The sequence below is a fragment of the Trichosurus vulpecula genome, chromosome 9 (assembly GCF_011100635.1).
Source record: "Trichosurus vulpecula isolate mTriVul1 chromosome 9, mTriVul1.pri, whole genome shotgun sequence".
In the NCBI taxonomy this organism is placed as follows: Eukaryota; Metazoa; Chordata; class Mammalia; order Diprotodontia; family Phalangeridae; genus Trichosurus; species Trichosurus vulpecula.
The window spans coordinates 37,627,664-37,647,322 of NC_050581.1; the positions used below are offsets into that span (position 1 = coordinate 37,627,664).

Genomic DNA, 19,659 nt, shown 5'->3' on the forward strand with positions numbered 1-19,659 from the left:
AAATGGCAAACCAATTCAGTATCTTTGCAAAAAAAAAAAATAGTGGAGTCACAAAAAGTCAGACACAACCAATCTACTAAACACGACAAAAAATGAAGATGACCGCAGCACTGACTTCACTGAATCGTTGTGAGGTTCAAATGAGATCGCACGTGTAAAGAGTGTTGCAAACCTTGTGCTATACAAACACTAGTTATTATCACGATTATCACGGTAATCACCAGGGAGACTAATGGGACGCGCGGAATGGAGAACTCTCCTTGAAATGAGGAAGACCCAGATCCAAATCTTGCCTCTGATCCAGACCAGTTGTGTGACTCTGGACAAGTCACTCAACCCATCAGTCCTCCAGGCAATTTTCGAAGGCTGTAATCTACAGATGAGTTCCCAACCTGCGTCTTCAGAGGGAGTTTCCATGTGGGGAACTTGTATCAATGAAATCACAGGTCTGAAACCCATCCACGGGGTAGAGCCAAGATGGCGGCTGGAAAACAGGGACTCGCTTAAGCTCTCCCCCAAATCCCTCCAAACACCTGTAAAAAATGGCTCTGAACCCACGAAATAATAGAGGGAAGCAGGTCTCCAGCCCAAGCCTGCCTGGATGGTCACTGGGAAGGGTCTATCACACCTTACTGGGAGCAGAGCATGGACAGCTCCGTGAACCACCAGGCCGGGAATAAATCGGGCAGAGCAGGCCTTAGGGTCATGAATCACTGAGCTGTAGCAGTTACCGGACCTCTCAACCCAGAGACCGATCCGCTCCCCCAAACACACACACACACACACACACACACACACACACACACACACACACTGACATTTATACAGTACTTTAAGATTGGCAAAACGTTTTATATAAAGTGTGTAATCTGTTCCTTTTAGCAGGAGGTAAATGCTCCAGACACTATTATCATCATTTTATAGATAAAGAAACACAGAGTGTAAAGGATTAAGTGATTTGCCAGGTTCGTACAATCAGTAAGCGGCTGAGCCAGGAGACAAGCCCAGGTCTTTGTCCGCTAAACCACCACGGGGCCTCAAGCTTCTGGCTTCATTTACACCTTTATGGACAAATTCTCAAAAGGCGCTATGAGCTCCAAGCTTGGGTGGTTGATTTTTTTTTTTTTGCATAATACAATGAGTGGCTACATAAAATGTAATCCTGTGTGCAGTAAAGGAAAGATTCCTCTGATAGCAATCCCCGTGTAGTAAGGACTCAGGATGTGGCTATTTTTACACTTTGACAACACGTGGTCTCAGACTCTTGGAGAGCTTGAGCTTGGTGTTGGCCCTCTGTACAGATAAGTGATATGTGTGTGTGTGGTATATATGTATATATTGTGTGTATAGGAGTACATGTGTGTATACATACACGTGTGTATATGTATGGTATATATGTTGTATTGTAGAGGGGTGTGTATGTGTGTGTACATACACATGCGTGTATGTATATATGTGTGGTGTGTATGTTGTATGTGTATAGGGGTGTGTGCACGTGTGTGTGTGTGTGTGTGTGTGTATGTGTGTGTGTGTGTGTATGTGTGTTGTGGAAAGAGTACTGGAAGTCAGATCCTCATTTCAATTCACAGCCCTCCTTTCACTCAATTGTGTGAGTGTAGATGAGTCATTTAACCAATTTCAGCTTCAGATCCCTAATTCCTAATAAAAGGAGATGACTTTACCTGTACTGCTCCCTTCCAGGGTTATAGCGAGGACCAAATGAGATAATGGATGTAAATGTACTTTGTGTTCCATAAAGCACCATGCCAAGTGTTATTGTGAGACCCCTAGACACCCTTCTCCCCATCCTCCATATGCAAATACCCCAATTCAACAGACAATAGAACCTGCCTATAAAATTGTGGGGTTTGGGGGATATATACATGAATTGTCACATCCCATAGCAATGAGGAGCCTACAATCTGGTTTTATAATGGCTGACCTTGACAAAAAATAAATTAAGAAGTAACCCCGGGGCAGCTGGGTGGTGCAGTGAGTACAGCAGCAGCCCTGGAGTCAGGAGGACCTGAGTTCAAATCCTACCTCTGACACTTGACACACTTACTAGCTGTGTGACCTTGGGCGAGTCATTTGGCCCCAATTGCCCTGCTTTCCCCCCCTCCAAAAAAATAAAATAAAAAGAAGTAACCCCTATGGTCTTCAGAGAACTGGCCCAAAACAGCGTTGGAGGATCCTTGAAGCAGAAAGAGCTTACGTGCAGCATTCTTAAGGGTTCCCCTCTATTGCCAAATACATCCCACGCGCTCACTTTGTTCAACATTCTCCAACTCTCCAGTCACTGCAGTTAGGCCTTCCATGTGAGCCCCATCCAAATGGACAGATAGTCAGCTGTGCTCCCAGATATGAAAATACAAGCCTGTCAGAAGAGACAGGGCCACAACTAAGGCGAGGCCTCTGTGGCTTTTCCCCAAGACAAATTTAGAGGGTGCTGACAGCACTTAGATTTCCCTCCACAGCATACAAACAACTGAACCTGGAACCTCCTTGTTTTTGTTGTTGGTCAGTCTTGTCCGACTCTTTGTGACCCTGTTTGGGGTTTTCTTGGCAAAGATATTGGAGTGGTTTGCCATTTCCTTCTCCAGCTCATGTTATAGATGAGGAAATTGCGACAAACAGGATTAAGTAACTTGACCAGGGTCATACAGCTAGCAAGTGTCTGAGGCCAGATTTGAACTCAGGAAAACTACCTTCCTGATTCCAAACCCACCGTCCTATCCATTGTGCCACCTAGCTGCCCTCATAACATGCTTATTATATGCCAGGCACTGGGCTTTAGCACCAAGAAAACAGCAAAAGTAAAAACGGTCCCAGCTCTCAAGGAGCTTAAGTTCTAATGGAGGAACCCGCCATGTGCCCAAATAGATATATACAAGATACATGCCCAGTAGAGGGAAGGTAACCTTATAGGGAGAGGCAGTGTAGGAGACAGGAGAGCTGGGGATGGCCTAAAAAGATCCAGTTTGAGTATTGAAGGAAGCCTGTGAATCTAAGAGGCAGAGGCGACAGCAATTTATAAGTGTGATTTATAGGGACAGACTGGCATTGCCCATGCATCATTCTACAGATGACAACTCCCTGCATGTTAGGGAATATTAAAAAGCTGGGCAAAAAGGATATTAAGTGTGCTGATATTTTTATTTAAATAAATTTTTCCCTTTGCTTCCTATAAGCCTGAACATCTGGTCACGCTGTGATAAGACACTAGGTAACCTTATATTTAAAAAAATAATTAAAGCAACAAGGAACAAATTCGATCCAGATACAAGTTAATACATTTTCTGTAAAGTGGGAAGAAGATATCTTTTAGTTTAGATTCAAGGGAGAAAAGTCCTATAATTTAAAATGTGGTGATACCAAATACAAAGAAAGTTCCAGGAATGCATTTTCTCTGCTTTATAGAGTTTCTTGAAAAGTGAATATCACTGATAACTAAGTAGTGTAAAAAACTAAATATAATAAGATTGAGACTCCTGGGCCAACAAGAACATGAATAAAAGCTGAGGTCAGATTTGAACCCAAGAAGGTGAGTCTTCCTGATTCCAAGGCCAAGCTCTTGAGAAGCTTACATTCTAATGAAGGAACACCTCCATCCCACACACCCCCACTCCCATACCCCCCAGCCACCATGTGCACAAATATATTACAAGGAACTACAAGAAATAGCTAGAAGGTCTATCCCTGGAAGAAACTTGCATCGATATTCTCTTACCACTCTATGTGACCTTAGACATGGAGCACTAGAAAACTTCTTTCAGGTTCAAGGCGTTCTGTAGATCACAACTATTGATCTTGAGACCCCACTGATGTGTTCTCTTATTAAGTGCCTGCTTTGTGCCAGGAGAGAATTGGGAAGAACTCAGGTGTTGTCAAAGATGTACCCGTCACTTATCTGGTGACATCACTATCCAAAACAGTAAGGGTTTTTTATGCACTTAGGGAGTTCCAGACCAGTCTTCTGTAGTAGTCAGCCTTCCCAGGGACACACACCCCACCAGAAAAGGCACAGCCACTCAGCGGGTAGGAAGCACCCAGGAACAATGACCTCAGACAATGTATTTCTTATGGGTATGCCAAGATCGTGCAAGACTTCCAGAGCCACTCTGAGATCACCCTGAAGAGATCTCACTTGATGTACTGCACTATTTCTCTTTCCTAATGAATGAGCTTTGCAGCAGTGGTAGAATATTCCAACATCGCAAATCGGGACTTCTTCTTTCATATTGTTTTATATGTGTGTGTATATATATGTGTGTGTGTGTGTGTGTGTATAGGTACGTATATGTGTGTGTATGTACATGTATGCATATGTATGTGTATGTACATGTATGTATATGTATGTGTATGTACATGTATATATGTGTATACACACATGCATACACACGCCCACACACATACACATATATACGTATATATGCATGTGCATACATACATGTACTGTACAATATACATGTGCATATACATGCACGTATACACATATGCACACACATATGTGCGCACATACACACATACTAATATACCTACATATATGCACACATGTACATACATATACACACATACGTACACGTATGTATATGCATGCACATACACGTATGCATATGCATACACATATACATACTCTCACACACACACACACACATATGCGTGTGTGATGCTTAGACCCTAACCCCAGGTTAGCATTTCCATTTGCAGATGGGACCTGGAACTCAAGAGAGCCATCTGTGCGCTCAGTGTTCTGGCCGGAGAACACACGGCTATGTTCTCATATCCTGAGAACAGGCCTTTCTGGACTTCGGTTGTTGGCAGGCAGGACTTTATGAGCTCCCCGAGCAGAGTGGTGGCAGCTGGCCAGGGGTACACCTTCATCACAGTGACCACAAAGCCTCTCCGCACATTAGCAGCACCTGCTTTCTGAAACATTCCTTTCTTTCTCTTTAATCCTCCTCCATGAAACAGATTGCTGTAGGCTCACCATCCCGCCTATAAAGCAGACAAGTTGTTGATATTTAACTAATGCGCACACCCCTCATTTACAGATCACGGAAACATAGATTTAAAGCTAGAGGAGGCTTTAGAGATCGTTTACTCCTGAGCCCGTATTTTATGGATGAAGAAAAAGAGATCCAGAGAGGTTGTGACTCACCTAATTTCATACAGGCAATAAAATGGCAGCGCTGTGATTCTGACCAGCAAGGTGGTGAGTCCAAGCCTAGAGGCAGGAAGACCTGAGTACAATAGCCTCATACACTTACTAGTAGTGACCTTGGGCAAGTCACTTAACCTCTGTCTCTCTCAATTTCCTCATGTTTAAAATAGGATAATAATAGCGCCGGCCTCTCAGAGTGGTTATGAGGATCAAACGAGATGGTAATTGTTAAGTGCTTAGTGAGCGCAGCGCCTGCCCTGTAGTGAGCGCTATGTAAATGTTAGCTATTATTATTAATCCTCGGGATCAGCTAGATGGCTCAATGGATAGAGCACAGGGCTGGAGTCAGGAAGACGGAGTTCAAATTTGCCCTCAGACACTTCCTAGCTGTGTGACCCTGGACGAGTCACTTCACCCTGTTTGCCTCAGTTTCCTCACCTGTAAAATGAGCTGGAAAAGGAAATGGCAAACCCCTCCAGTGTTGTGACCAAAAAACAAAAACAAAAAACCAAAAAACCCAAATGGGGTCACAAAAAGTCAGAAACAACCGAACAACAACAAAATTATTAACTCAGGTCTTCTGACTCCAAATTCAGCATTCCTTGCACCATGCTCGCTCTCACCGTCTCCCTTGTCTTTGTATTGTGGTATTTGATGGGCTCTGTAAGGGGAGGGATTGTGTATTATCTAAACTTTGTCTCCTCACGTGCCTAAGACAGCACTTAATAATTTTTTAAAAATTGGATTGTACTGAAAGACTGACACAGAACGGCTCAGTGTTTTTTCATACATTTCTCTGTTGAAACACGGCCATCCCATATAGAAAAGATGAAGAAGTACCTTCCACCTTCCACTTTCAGTAAAGAGGTGAGGGACCGAACATTGTATACACTGTGAGTTACAATCATGATGTCAGTTAGTTTTATGTAACTGCTTTTCTTTCTTACATAGAAAGGCTCATTTGTCGTTGAAAGCCATGTCTGGAAATGACTGAAGTAATAACCAAACACATCGGTAACTTATCTTTTAAAAAGAAAAGGTAGCCAGTAAGAATCCTATGAGTTGGTACAGCACCCGTGACTTCAAAAAATTAGGGCTAATGCCCCAGCCCTCCCTCAAAAATCCATTATAAGGTTCTTACTGAGAGGTTAAAACTACCTTTATGTATTTCCAGCCTCCTTCTGTGTTTTGATGCTACTGCATCTCAAGATTGCCTAGGGGACTCCAACATTCTGAGCCTCCCTGTCTTTTTTCTAACAGGTTTGAGATAGAAATTGAACCCTTATTTGCCAGCATCGCCCTCTATGATGTGAAAGAACGGAAGAAGGTAAGGATGACAGAATGAGAGGGAAGAACGCTCTTCGTCTGTGGAGCAAATATATCTTTTATTTATTCTTTGAGCCTGGTTTTCCAGTCATTCTGTTCATCAAAAATCCATGTCGATTCAGACGGTGAGCAGTTCTGGAGAGACCCACCCATTCTGAAGGAGCGAATCAGAAACCTCTTCAATTTCTGTTTGCTTTACACAGCCTCTAAGGAGAGGCTCTACAGGCCTGCCAGCCCTCAGACCCTGCAAATAGACAAAAGCTATTTGAATTCCTTTGTGACCACCAAGAACGTGGGAGTAATTTTTATCTCCACTTGGAGGCTGTCCTTCTAGCCCTGCTGTGGGCTGGACTCATTATGTGGTGGCAGACATCTTACCCGGCAAAGGTCTAGGTTGGCCACAGGGTATATGGAATACCATGTTCAAAGCTCCATTAAAAGAACTTCCTGTCCAAAGTTTTCTCCATGAGTATTTTAGCTAGCTCTTTAACTTTTAAGGGGCAAATGGGGGCTGGGGAGGAGGCATGCACAAGTAATGCCAGTGTGGTAAACACCAGTCAAGTTTTTTTTGCTTTTCCCTGTCCACGTGCATGCTTCAGTTCAAGAACTGGGTGTCTCTTGGATGAAGGCAGATAACTATACTTGATAAGATTCCCATGGAGGTTTTGGCATGTGAACTTCCAGAAGCAACAACTTGCTTCCAGAAATCAAACCACATCTTGTTTTAAACTAGAGTTTCAAGGAACGTGCTGCCGATAGCTCCCCAGTGTTTCTGGGGCATGTTGCAAAGCATGAGTCAGATTTTCCCCCATGGTCACTCCTCATAAAACACTACCTGGGCTCTCTCTGGGGCTTCTAGTTGTCTTGTATGTTCTGAGGTGTTTGTGACTCATTGGTTCCATGAAATAATAGAAAATAATCACTTTGTACAGTTTATCTTTCTTTTTTTGCCGCTGTTACATAGATTTCAGAAAATTTCCACTGTGACCTGAATTCTGACCAATTCAAAGGATTCTTACGGGCCCACACACCCTTTGTTGACTCCTCTAGTCAAGCCAGAGCTGCGATATTCTCAGTGACCTACCCATCTTCAGATATCTACCTTGTCATTAAGGTATGTAGGACCAGAAGGACTTTCATTTTCTGTCCTGATATTTTGCCTATTTTGGTTGGGGAAGGGGTTGGGAATATGTCTGCCTGTCTTTGGTGAGAACCACTAATACCCCTCATTTTTGTAATTTCCAAATCAAGCTGCACATTCATCTAAAAATTTTAATCTTTTCCTTACTAAAATAGCTAACTGACTCTTTCTAGATCTCAGTCATCTTTAGGTTTCTCCAAAATATGTGACCTTGCCCTGGAAAACTCACTGGATTTTATAGATCATTTTAGGTTTTCATAAATACTTGCAGCAGAACAAGCCTGTCTTATAATGTCTAGGTCGTCACAATTCCAGGAGTAGGATTTTATCTATAAAACCCTACCTGAACCCTTTTCACCCTCAAAAAAAACCCTGAAACCTTTGAGTTCTTTTTTGGGGGGAGGGAGGCAAGGCAATTGGGGTTAAGTGACTTGCCCAAGGTGACACACCTAGTAACTATCAAAAATGTCTGCGACCAGCTTTGAACCGAGGTCCATCCTAACTCCAAGGCTGGTGCTCTATTCACTGCACCACCTGGCTGCCCCATCCTTTGGATTCTAAAACCCTCCATGAAAAATCCAATCTTCTATTCCTAAGTGTTCCTCTACTCATATTTTCGAGGTTGTGACCATCCGCAATCAGGGCTGAAATGTGAATATAAAGTCATTAGAAAAGAACCCAGAAATGGGATCTGCAAACCAAACAAAAACAAAAAGAAAGAACCTAAAACAAAACAATACTGAAAAATAAGCAAATATCAGTCAATGCATTGGGATTTTTTTTCTACACAAGACCATATTAATTTGCCTAATTTTTGTCCCCATGGGCAGCTAGGTGACAGAGTAAATAGAATATTGAGCCTGGAGTCTGAGTTCAAATGTGGCTCAGACACTTCCCAGCTGAGTGACCCTGGGCAATCCACTTAATGGCTGTCTGCCTTGCTTTCTCCATCTATAAAACAGACGATAATAATAGCACCTACCTCCCAGGGTTATTCCAAGGATCAAATGAGACATCCGTAAAGAGCTTATTATAGTGCTTGCCACATAGTAGGAGCTTAATAAACGCCTATTCCCTTTTCTCGTTGAATCGCTAGAATTTAAATAAATGATCCAGAAACTTTGCTGTTGTAGAGACACAGCCCAAGTGCTGACCTTTGGATTACTCTGCTGAGATTATAAGGGGATGACTTGCTTGAGGGGAACTCTTTCAAGGTTGCAGAAAGTGTAAAATTCTATTCTAGTGAGCTCCATGTCCTCCATGGGCTTCTTAACCTCAGTTCTTTCATCTGTAGAATGGGGATAATAAACACCTCCCCTACCTGTTTTGCAAGCACTTTATAAATTGCAAGGTGTTACAGAATCACGAACTGTTTTTAGTCTTGCTGAGATTCATGGAACCATAGGTTTGCAGGCAAAAGGGATCTTCACTATATTTAGTCCAACCCCTCCACCTTACAGATGAGGACACAAAAGCTCAGAAAGGTTGTGACTTGCTGAAAGTCACACAGCTAGTTTAGTGATAGAGCTGGGAAAAGAAAACAAGTCTTCTGACTCTGAGTCTGGAGGGCTCCCTACTACATGACTGAATCTGCCACATACTGCAACTCACCCTTCATTTACTGTTTGTTCCTTTGTATCATTAAATAAGTCCTTTCCTAATGTGAAGTCAACAAAGGCCATATTAGAAATTGGTAGTTAAAAACCTTTTAACAAATTAAATAACCAAGTGGGATTGTTCAATTTCATCTCATTTTGATAGAATCATCAATTCTTATTTTTAAATCTCTACAAATAGTCATGCCTTTCACATTTAACTGTCTACCCTAGCACATTATTTTTCAAAAAATTTGTGGTCTAAGGAAACAAAAGCCAAAGGGATTAAATGAACTTTCTCTCTGCATCCTATTAGACTTGAGATTTTTGTCAGCCTGTTTGTTTTAGGGGGATTTGAATTTTTTTTAAGAAGTTGTTTCCAAGTGAGTTTGTCAAATCCAGCTTGATAAATCATCTTGTCCTCTTCAGCCTTGAACTGGATCAAAACGATGTCAGACTCCCCAGTATAACACCGCTGACTTTCTAGCATTCACCTAATTATTTCAGATCAGAAACCATGCTATCCCCTTGCTTGCAAATTTCCTTCCCAAGGCCCATTTAAATCAATAATAGTCACCCTAATAGGGGCTATAAGAGAGACAATTACAGATAATTTATTATCTTCATTTAGTCATCTTGCACATGGTTTAATCCCTGAGCTTACTTTAAGAGAGAGCACATCTCCTTTTTTTTTAATTGTAGGGATCATAAAGCAAATTAGTTTTGAGATTCCTATATGTCTCATGTGCTTTGTTTTAATATTACTTTTGTTGGTAGATTGAAAAAGTTCTCCAGCAGGGAGAGATTGGCGACTGTGCAGAGCCCTACATGGTTATCAAAGAAAGTGATGGCGGGAAGGTATGCTATTTTGAGTACCATTAAATGCAAATTTCTTAGAACGGATGGATATTTTGAGATTAATTCTGTAAAGCAGCTAATGGAAAATAGTTTTAATGTGTCCCAAGATAAAGCTTAACCAGTAGCATTTAAATAAAGGGAGAAGAAGCTCAGTTTCTTTAGTCTTGACTGTAAATGTAAAGGAGGGAAAATGCAATTTGCACTTGATTTTCCAAAGGTGGAAAGCATTCGTCTAGATCAACTAAGCTGTTTGTGGATATTGGCTATTTTTCATCATTTGTTTGTTTTATTCCTATTGCCCAGCAGCGTATGTTTTGCCCATAGTTGGTGCTTAATGAATGCCTTGGTGGATCTATTTTGGATAATGAAAATATATGAACAGTCTGGCTAGGTCAGAACCACTGCCTTGCTCCTAGCAAAATTTCCCTACTGCCCAGTGGCTTTGCTGCACAGCTAGTGTGGTGGCCACAAAAGTGACAAGAGACCCCACAGTAATGAGCAGAACCACTGTTCCACAGCCCTTCTCTTGACAGCATGGGGTAATTTCAGAGCACATGTGGAAATCAGGAATCAAAAGTAGGCCAAATACATTAGCACATCAAGCCACTCTAAAGGACAGATTAACACCACAAATATTAGGATTCCTTTTATGTCATTATTTAAACACCAAGTCCATATTTTCTGAAGTTAATATGAAAATAGTTAGCTTTTTTTGAACAAGATTTACTTATTCAGCATGTTGCAACAGACTCATTATCAAATGATAATTATTAATTATATTAAACCAACATCTGATGATGTTCATTAAATCAGTAGTGTGTTTATTTTTAAAATTCCTATTTTTCACCCCATGTGTGGAAGGACCCCCTCAGAAACTATTATTGCTTTAAGTGGGGTGACTGTATCTGGTATCTCCTAGATAATGCCTAGAGGAAAGTTTTGGACAAGTAGCCAACTCGAGGGTAATTAGTTGCATAAATTGTTTAAGGTATGGACATCATGGATAGATTATACAATCACAGATTTAGAGACAGAAGGGATGTTAGAAGCCGTGCAGTCCAAGTCCCCTCATTTAGCAGAAAAGGAAACTAAATAAAGCACAGAGATTAACTCAATGACCTGCTCAGGGTTACCCAGTTAGTAAATGTCTGAGGTCGGGTTTGAACCCAAGTCTATCAGACTCTGGGGCAGTGGATAAGAGCACTGGCCCTGGAGTTCAAACCTGGCCACAGATGCTTCCTAGCTGTATGACCCTGGTCGAGTTACTTAATCTTGTTTGCCTCAGTTTCCTCTTCTGTAAAATGATCTGGAGAAGGAAATGGCAAACCACCCCAGTATCTTTGTCAAGGAAACCCCAAATGGAGTCACAAAGAGTCAGACATGACTGAAATGACTCAACAAAAACAACTATCTGAGCCTCTCAGTCCAATGCCCTATCCTCTACAGGCTGCTGCCTCTCACCCGCCTTTCTAAAAAGCTGCCTCCGGCTTTCTTCCCTCATCTCCCCTACATTCCCAGACTCCACTGGGATATTAATTTTGTTTATTTACTAGCCTGACACAGTAGTCTAGTTTGGAGTTTGCAGGTATCATTATCTCTGTGATACATAAAATAGTGCCACGGTGCTAATACTGCCTTGTTTCTGATTACATGGTCTTCTCTTCTTTAGAGTAAAGAAAAGGTTGAAAAGTTGAAAACTCAAGCTGAGTCCTTCTGCCAGCGCTTGGGAAAATACCGGATGCCTTTTGCCTGGGCTCCCATAAGTTTATCAAGTTTCTTTAATGTTTCTACCCTTGATAGAGAGATAGCTGATATGGAAACCATGGTTGGTAAGGATTTCAAGTATGATGAGAGATCTCATTTCCATTATATGTGCTACCACCAATGAAACACCTGTAAGGTGAACTTGGGTTAGTGGGATAGGGACACTGAAAGGAAGGGGACCCGGAGGAAGGGAACCAGAATGGCCAAAAGTAATTATTGCCTTACATACCCTTCCCAGAGTCAGATCCAAGAAATAACTTAGAAGACTGTTTGCCATTAGTGTTTGTGGGATTGAAATAAATGTACTGAATTTTTATAATGACTTTTTCATTTAGGTTATATTCTTCCTAAAAGTCTATTAACTTTAAAACTACATACTTACAAGCTCTTTGACCCTAGGTGAGTCATTTAACCCTGATAGCCTCCAAAAAAAACCCCTTTAAAACTACAGCTTATAATCACTCTCAGAGCAAAGTTCTGAAAAATAAGAGTATGAAATAAACCCCTAAAATCTATGAAACAATTGAAATGTCACTAGACATTCCTGTGGATGAACAGACATAGGTTAAAGAAAGTCTATCCATCAGAGAAAGCAGTAAAATGTAAAACTCTATTACTATATCCCAATTAGGAGACCCTTAAAAATAAATTTATGTTTTGTCCAGATGCCATGGAAAAAGTGGATTTGTTGTAAGAATATTCAACAGTAGTCATGTGTAGCTTGTCCCATTTCTCCCCTCCTTGTCATATTACCTCACCATCAGTCTCTGGATTATTAACCTCCTGAGCAGGATGAGTAAGGAATCCTTCAAGAGAGTTATTAAACTTCCAAGAATTCCAAGATTCTCCTGAGACTCTCATGCTTTCCATGAAAAGTTCCTATCCTTTTTCATGTACCCATCGACCCAAACTTCACGTTCTTTTTTCTTTTTTTCCTCATCTTATTTGCCTTTGTCTTATTCATTCTTTTTTGTTTCATTTTATCTATGTCTTTGGGGGCTTTTTTTTGCACCATAGTCACATCCCAGGTATACCCCTCATTAAACCCTCTCATGTAACAGAGAAATGTACATCAGCAAGCCACCTAACAAATCGGCCACATCTGAGGGCTCACGCAACATTCTGTTCCCATCATCCTCTTCTCTCTCCATGTATCTTTCATTCATTCTTTCTTTTTTTCTTTCATCCATTCTTTCTTCCTTCTTTCTCTTTTATCATTCTCTCCTGTTTTCTTTCACCCATTCTTTGTTGTCTTTCTTTTCCCCTTCTCTTTCTTTGAGCACAGTTATCAATCTGTTCTCTTGTCATATATTTAATTAGTTAATAAGGTTCCTTCTTTTTGGGCTGTGACATACATTCCACTATATTTAAACATCAATTTTTATGCAAGTTGGTGTAGTTTGATTTGTAATCGCAAATGGAATTGACAGGAGAATTAATATAAGAAATAAAATCCTTCCTTGGATGAAAAGCCACCTTCAATGGCAATTCCAGAATATAGGCAACTGGATGAATAGGTCTTATTAAAATATTTTAGTTTACTAAAATGGAAAAAAAGAGAAAATTCAAATGATCATCATTTTTATTCTAGGAAAAGGTTCTATGGGAGAGAGGAGAACCCTGTCCCAATCTAGAAGACTTTCTGAGAAAAGCTTAAACTTAGAAGACAGCTATATTGGCTCCAACCTCAAAGCTAGCCCCATGACTATAAACAGTTTTTTCAAACAGGTACTTTGTACATTTCTTTTACTTTGGGATTTCTAAGGCATTAAGACAGTCGCCACCATGCTGGTATCCGTGCTAAAAACAAAACAAAAACTAGGAAAAAGGATTTCATCTTTCACATAGGTGGGGAAACAACTTTGTTCTTACAATGCTCATAGATTAGAGATAGAAGAGACCTTAGAGACTACCTAGTGCCATTGAACTGAGTTCCATTAATTGAGTGGATTCATTATTGGAAGTGATCTAAGTCCTTTTTACAAAGCACTGCTTTTACTCATTTTGTCATCTAGGTAATATCATTATTAAGAGTTTACAAAAAAGCATAGTACTTACCAAGGAGCTAACATTTTTAAAGTCACAAAGAAGACCATGATTTAGTTTTGTTTACAAGAGAACTGCTATATTCCAGGTAGTATTTATGAAGGACAGGTGACTAGATGGTGCAATGGTTAGAGTGCCAGGTCTGGAGTCAGGAACACTCATCTTCTTGAATTCAAATCTGACCTCAGACACTTACTGGCTTTGTGGCCCTGGGCCACACTTAACACTCTGCTTTAGTTTCCTCGTCTATAAAGCGAGCTAGAGAAGGAAATGGCAAACCACTCCAGTATCTTTGCCATGGAAAGCCCAAATGGGGTCATGAAGAGTCAGACACAACTGACACAACTCAACAACAACATTTAGGAAGGATATCAATATACTAGAAAGCTTCTGGTGGAAGACAATTAGGATGGGGAAATTTGGAAGCGGTAGTAATTGCATTAGGAACCAGGGGAGATAGCGTAGTACAGGGGAATGGGTACGGGGTCTAGAATCAAAGGACCTGGGTTCAAATCTCAAATTTTCCTCTTATTACTTGTGTGATCTTGGTTGGGCAAGCCACTCTCTGGGCCACGGTTCTTTGTCTGTAAAATAAGAAGATCAGACGAAATGGTCTCTAGAGTCAATTCCAGCTCTCCTGTGATGGGAGAATGTTTAGTCTAGAGAAGAAAAGATCGGGGTAAGGCAGAATAGCTGATAGTCACCTTCAAATAGTTGGAGGATTCTCAGGTGGAAGACTTATTCTATGATGACCTAGGGGCAGAACTAGCAGCGATGGGTAAAAATTACAGGAAAACAGATTGTGGCTTGATGTAAAAACGAGCCTTCTAATAGAATTGTCCAACAATGGGATGGACTGTATCAAGATGCAATTAGTCCTTTGTCAATGATGTTCTTCAAGGAGAATCTGGATGACCGCTTATCAAGGATGGTAGAGAAGGGAGCTTGAGTGTGAGGCTAGACTAAATGACCCTTAAAGTTCTTTCTAACTCTAAGTACTGTGAGTTTGTGACTTCTGAAAGACATTTTGAAACATACTCAAGGATTAAAAAGACATTCAAATTCTGATCCAACTCAAAGAGTTAAGTGTTAGCATACACCTTCTGTTACACTGATACACTAATGATGATTTTTCTTCTGTCAGGAAGGAGACCGCCTTAGTGATGAAGATTTACTCAAATTTTTAGCTGATTACAAAAGATCTTCATCCTTACAGAGAAGGGTGAAGTCAATACCAGGTATGGGTAGTATGCTTTTCCTCTTTGCAGCATCATCAAACCCACTGATTGCTGAATACAATCATATAAATCATATATGAATTCATACTATTAACAATTTATCATGTAATGTGTCTTGTGAATGAATTTATTATATTGATATTACTAAGCAAGCTATGGATCTTGGACTTGTGGAAAGAAGGTGAACTAAAAATCCATTGCCAAAAAAGATTAAAAAAAATAAAAAAAATCCATTGCCACTCTACTTCTTCAGAATGGCCCTTTTTCGTGATTAAGTGAGTATTATGCTTCTAATAAATATCATGCAAATAAAGCCCCTGTAGGAAAGCAGTTGATTACTGCCAACTCTCAATTACTGGGCAAGTCACTTAATCACCTTGAATCTGAATTTCCTCATCAATAAAGTAGATGCTCTATTTGGCCTCCTGGCTAGAGTCAGAGCAAGGATCCAGGTTTGAGGATTCACAGAAAATTGGTGCCTGGGAAGCTGGTATATAAGTGTAAGCTTTATTACTGTGTGACATAGCAAGCAGTCAAAAACAAAAGTCACACACACACAACCCATATAGGAACACGGACAGATGGTCATCCACAGAGGATCAGGGTGCCTCACGTGAAGGAGATGTCTTTAGTGGCAAGGTCTCAGTGGGAGCACATGCTCAGAGTGGAATGTGATAAAGAAGCCTTAAACCTTAAAGGTTGGCTTGGTTGGGAGAGGCAATCAGCACCAGATAGGGAAGGGCCGTTTTTAATTAGATCCAGATGTCCTGGAGAAATACCCCAGGGTCACCTATCAGTATCAGATTCAGGTAGAGGAGTTTTCTAAGCAGAACCAAAAACTGGGTGAGTTGATGACCAGGGATTCCATGAGTTGGCACAGGGCTGCTGCATAAAGCCGGGAGCCTCATCCAATCAGGAACTGAGGTTGTTACATGTTTGCACAGGTAACCTCGGTGGCTCAGTGGTTAGAGTGCTGGGTCTGAAGTCAGGAAGTCTCATCTTCCTGAGTGCAAATCTGGCCTCAGATACTGATTAGCTGTGTGACCCTGGGCAAGTCACTTAACTCTGTTTGCCTCAGTTTCCTCATCTATAAAACGAGATGGAGAAGGAAATGACAAACCACTCCAGTATCTTTGCCAAGAAAACTCCAAATGGGCTCACGAAGAGTGAGACACAACTGAAAAACCATTGAACGACAATGACACATTTGCACAGGATCAGAATAAGTCTGGGCAGTGGAGAAGTATAGGCTGTCTGTTATTGCTTACATGTTTATGGTCTTTAGGCCCGTTTAGTCTAAGTGATGTTATATCAGAGTCCTAGCACTTACAACTATAGCATCAAACACTATATTTTAAAAATCACAATTATCACAACGGGGAACATCACCTGCCCAGCCCACTTCAGAGAATCGTTGTAAAGAATTCGGCGAATGTTCTTTGTCAATTATATATCCCTATACAAAAAGTAAGTTATTACTGTTAATGATAATAATATTGAGATCCTGAAAGGCTTTCTGGCTTGACGTGGCAGTTTCTGAATCCCAAAGGTAGAGACAAGAAGCTGAGAGGCCATGGAGTCACCGTTTGGATTTCTGCTTTCTAAATGACTGTTTAATTTCCCTAGTTTGCCACATTGGGCAGGAACAAAATTTCTGGAAAGGTAAATAAACTCTGCTTGATGGAAAGAGTACTGGATTTGGAGATAGAGGACCAGAGTTAGCTATGAGACATCGGACAAATTCTCTAAGCCTGGATTTCCTCCTCATAAAATGGAGGGGTTAGAATAATTCATCACTAAGACCCCTCCCAACTCTAAATCCATTGGCCTAAAATGCTAGTTGGCAAAACAAAACAAAACAACGTTTTTATTTCAAGAAAGGTGACCATCTAGCTTTTAAGACTTTCTTAGAATAACTGAACAGAGATAGAATTCTATCTCCCCCTTCTCTTCCTCAGTCCTCCTTGTTCACAACTAGCTTTCCCATTTCTCTGCCCATGTTTATGACTATGTTACTTAGCTCCCTGTTGAGTGGCAGCATGGTTTAGTGAAGTGTCAGGACTGGAGTCAGGAAAATCTGGGTTCAAATCCTACCCCTAATACTTAATTTGTGCAAGTGTCTGAGGCTCGGTTTTCAAGTTATAAAATGGGGATGTTGATAATATGAGTAGTGCCTCTCTCATAGGATTCCTCTGCAGTAGTAAGCTAATTAATACATAATGTACTTTAGAAACTTTGCAGCCCTATGTACTTGTCAATCACTGTAATTATATTGTCCTTGTGAATAGAGTGTTGGTCCTAGAGTCAGACTCATCTTCTTGACTTCGATTCTGGCCTCAGATACTTACTTAGTGACTTGGTCCTGGGCAAGTGACTTAACCTTGTTTGCCTCAGCTTCCCCATAGGTAAAATGAGCTGGAGAAGGAAATGGCAAACCACTCCAGTATCTCTGCCAAGAAAATCCCAAATGGGGCCGTGAATAGTAAGATACAACTGGACAACAACCCCAACATAGTGATCGTATGACTGACATAACTAGTTTCCAGTTATTCGTGAATTTTATTTCAAAAAATTGTTGTTGTTGTTGTTTTTTTTGCTGAAGGTTTACTTAGGCTAGAAATCTCCCCAGCCCCAGAGGCACTAAACTGCTGCTGTCTGACTCCTGAGCTGTTACCTGTGAAACCATTTCCCGAAAACCGGACCCGCCCACATAAAGAGATTCTGGAATTCCCGATTAAAGAAGTGTATGTCCCTCACACTGTCTACAGGTAAGATAAATAAGAGTTCTTTTAAGACCAGCAAAGCTCTTATGTAGACTATTGGAGATTGTGCTTTGGATTTTTCACAGTTCATAGACATTGGAAATTTTTAATGGAGACCTCCTTGGTCCTCCAGCCACCATTCTGCTTGAACAAATATATCCCTCTCTAGTACCTTCACTTAGACAAATTTTAGATGCTCTAAGAGGGAGGAATAAAACTTCTGTTGGGTTTGGTTTTTTTTTTTTCCGGGGCGGGGCAGGAAATGGGGGCAAGGGAAGGGTGGGAGTTTTCTTCACAGTCCAAGGCACCAGGAAGTTTTTCCTTCAATTCTTGTTTGAAATTATCCACATATTCATCAGTATAGGTCTTCCTTCTACTAACACAGATCTTAACCCTTCCATACCTTCGTAGATAGTCTTCATGAGTTGCTGCAAGAGGCTGAAAAAAAATTCATCACCTAGTGGCCAACCTTCTGATTTTGTGTGTGGAGTTAAAGGACCTGAGTCCACACTTTGACTCTGACACTGCCCATGTGACCCTGAAACAAGCCATGCAACTCTCTCTTGGTCTCACTTTCCTCGTCTGTAAAATGGAAGTAATATTTTGATGCAGCCTATGAAATAATTCCGATAATACGATAAATTCATGCATGGGCACAAACTGAGCAAAAGCAGTGATGAGGGGATGAGCCAGAAGGTAGCCTCTAGAGGTCACCTCACCCAACCCCTTATCTTACAGATGAAGAAACTAAGGCCAAGAGAGGTTAAGTGATTTGCCTATCCGTAATCAAACAGGTATTATCTCCGAGGTAGGATTTGAACCGAGGTCCTTTGACCACAAATTCAATGATCTTTCTATTGTATCACGCAATTTTGCTCAAGGTCACAAAAGTAGTACAGCTAGGATTTGAACCCAGGTCCTGCAGATTCCAAGTCCATCCATTTTTCCACTGGCTCCACACTTCTGACTGAAGCTAAGGTTGTATCTCTTTGCAAAATCTTATCCTGTACTTGAACCCATGCTTGTGGCATTGGAATAGATTTGCACAAAATGAATTTTGTGGCTCTCCAATTTGCCTCAGCATTTCATTACCCACAGAAGGTGTTTATTGCTCCGTCTACTCCTTTGCAATGAACATTATCCCTTAATTATATCACAGCCATTCTCAGAGTACATTAGTGAGAACTGAATGATCCCCAAATGTAGGAGTGCCAAGGAGTACAAGTCTGAACAGAGAACTTTTTGCTCACTTGGTAATGTAAGGTCAAGAGCTGCAGACACCAGATGAATGCACCATGTTCTCCAGGGACACCAGAGCTCTACCAACCCCCAGATTTGTATATTTGGGAAAAGTGGCAAAACAAGCTGAAACTTGGGATTTTGATATCTGACACAAATTCAGTAGGGATGTGAGGTTGGGGTGGTCTCCTGGGTAGAGTAGGAGGCCTGTCCCCCAGAATATTTGGCTTGAGCCCCCATACCCATATGTCCTAGGGAAGAAGGGAGCCAGTAGGTAGGGTATATGGTGGTCCTAGCAGGTGGACACCACAATGGAGGACTATTGAAGATGTTGAGAGAGTGGATGGGAAGTATGACTTTTGAATGGAAGCTGCCTTTGGTGCTTAGGGGCAAAGCCCCTGGTCACCCTACCCTAGTACGGTGACTCTGAGAGCAATCTTCTCTTTGGTTTGACTGTATTTCCTTTTTCCAGCTCCAAGTCTCTGATATTATACGGAGGAAAGAAAACTATAGTGGCCTAGATTCT

General features: G+C 41.1%; 1 protein-coding gene across 3 annotated transcripts in view; it reads left to right on the top strand.

Moving 5' to 3' along the window:
* DOCK8 (dedicator of cytokinesis 8) overlaps window positions 1–19,659 on the top strand; it is a 312,866-nt gene that overhangs the window by 140,300 nt on the left and 152,907 nt on the right. For all 3 annotated transcript variants that reach the window (XM_036737707.1, XM_036737708.1, XM_036737709.1), the window contains 7 exons: window positions 6,425–6,491; window positions 7,455–7,604; window positions 10,004–10,084; window positions 11,754–11,913; window positions 13,440–13,576; window positions 15,039–15,132; window positions 17,735–17,900. In XM_036737707.1, the coding sequence (XP_036593602.1) occupies window positions 6,425–6,491; window positions 7,455–7,604; window positions 10,004–10,084; window positions 11,754–11,913; window positions 13,440–13,576; window positions 15,039–15,132; window positions 17,735–17,900 (855 nt within the window). The remainder of the gene's footprint in view (window positions 1–6,424; window positions 6,492–7,454; window positions 7,605–10,003; window positions 10,085–11,753; window positions 11,914–13,439; window positions 13,577–15,038; window positions 15,133–17,734; window positions 17,901–19,659) is intronic.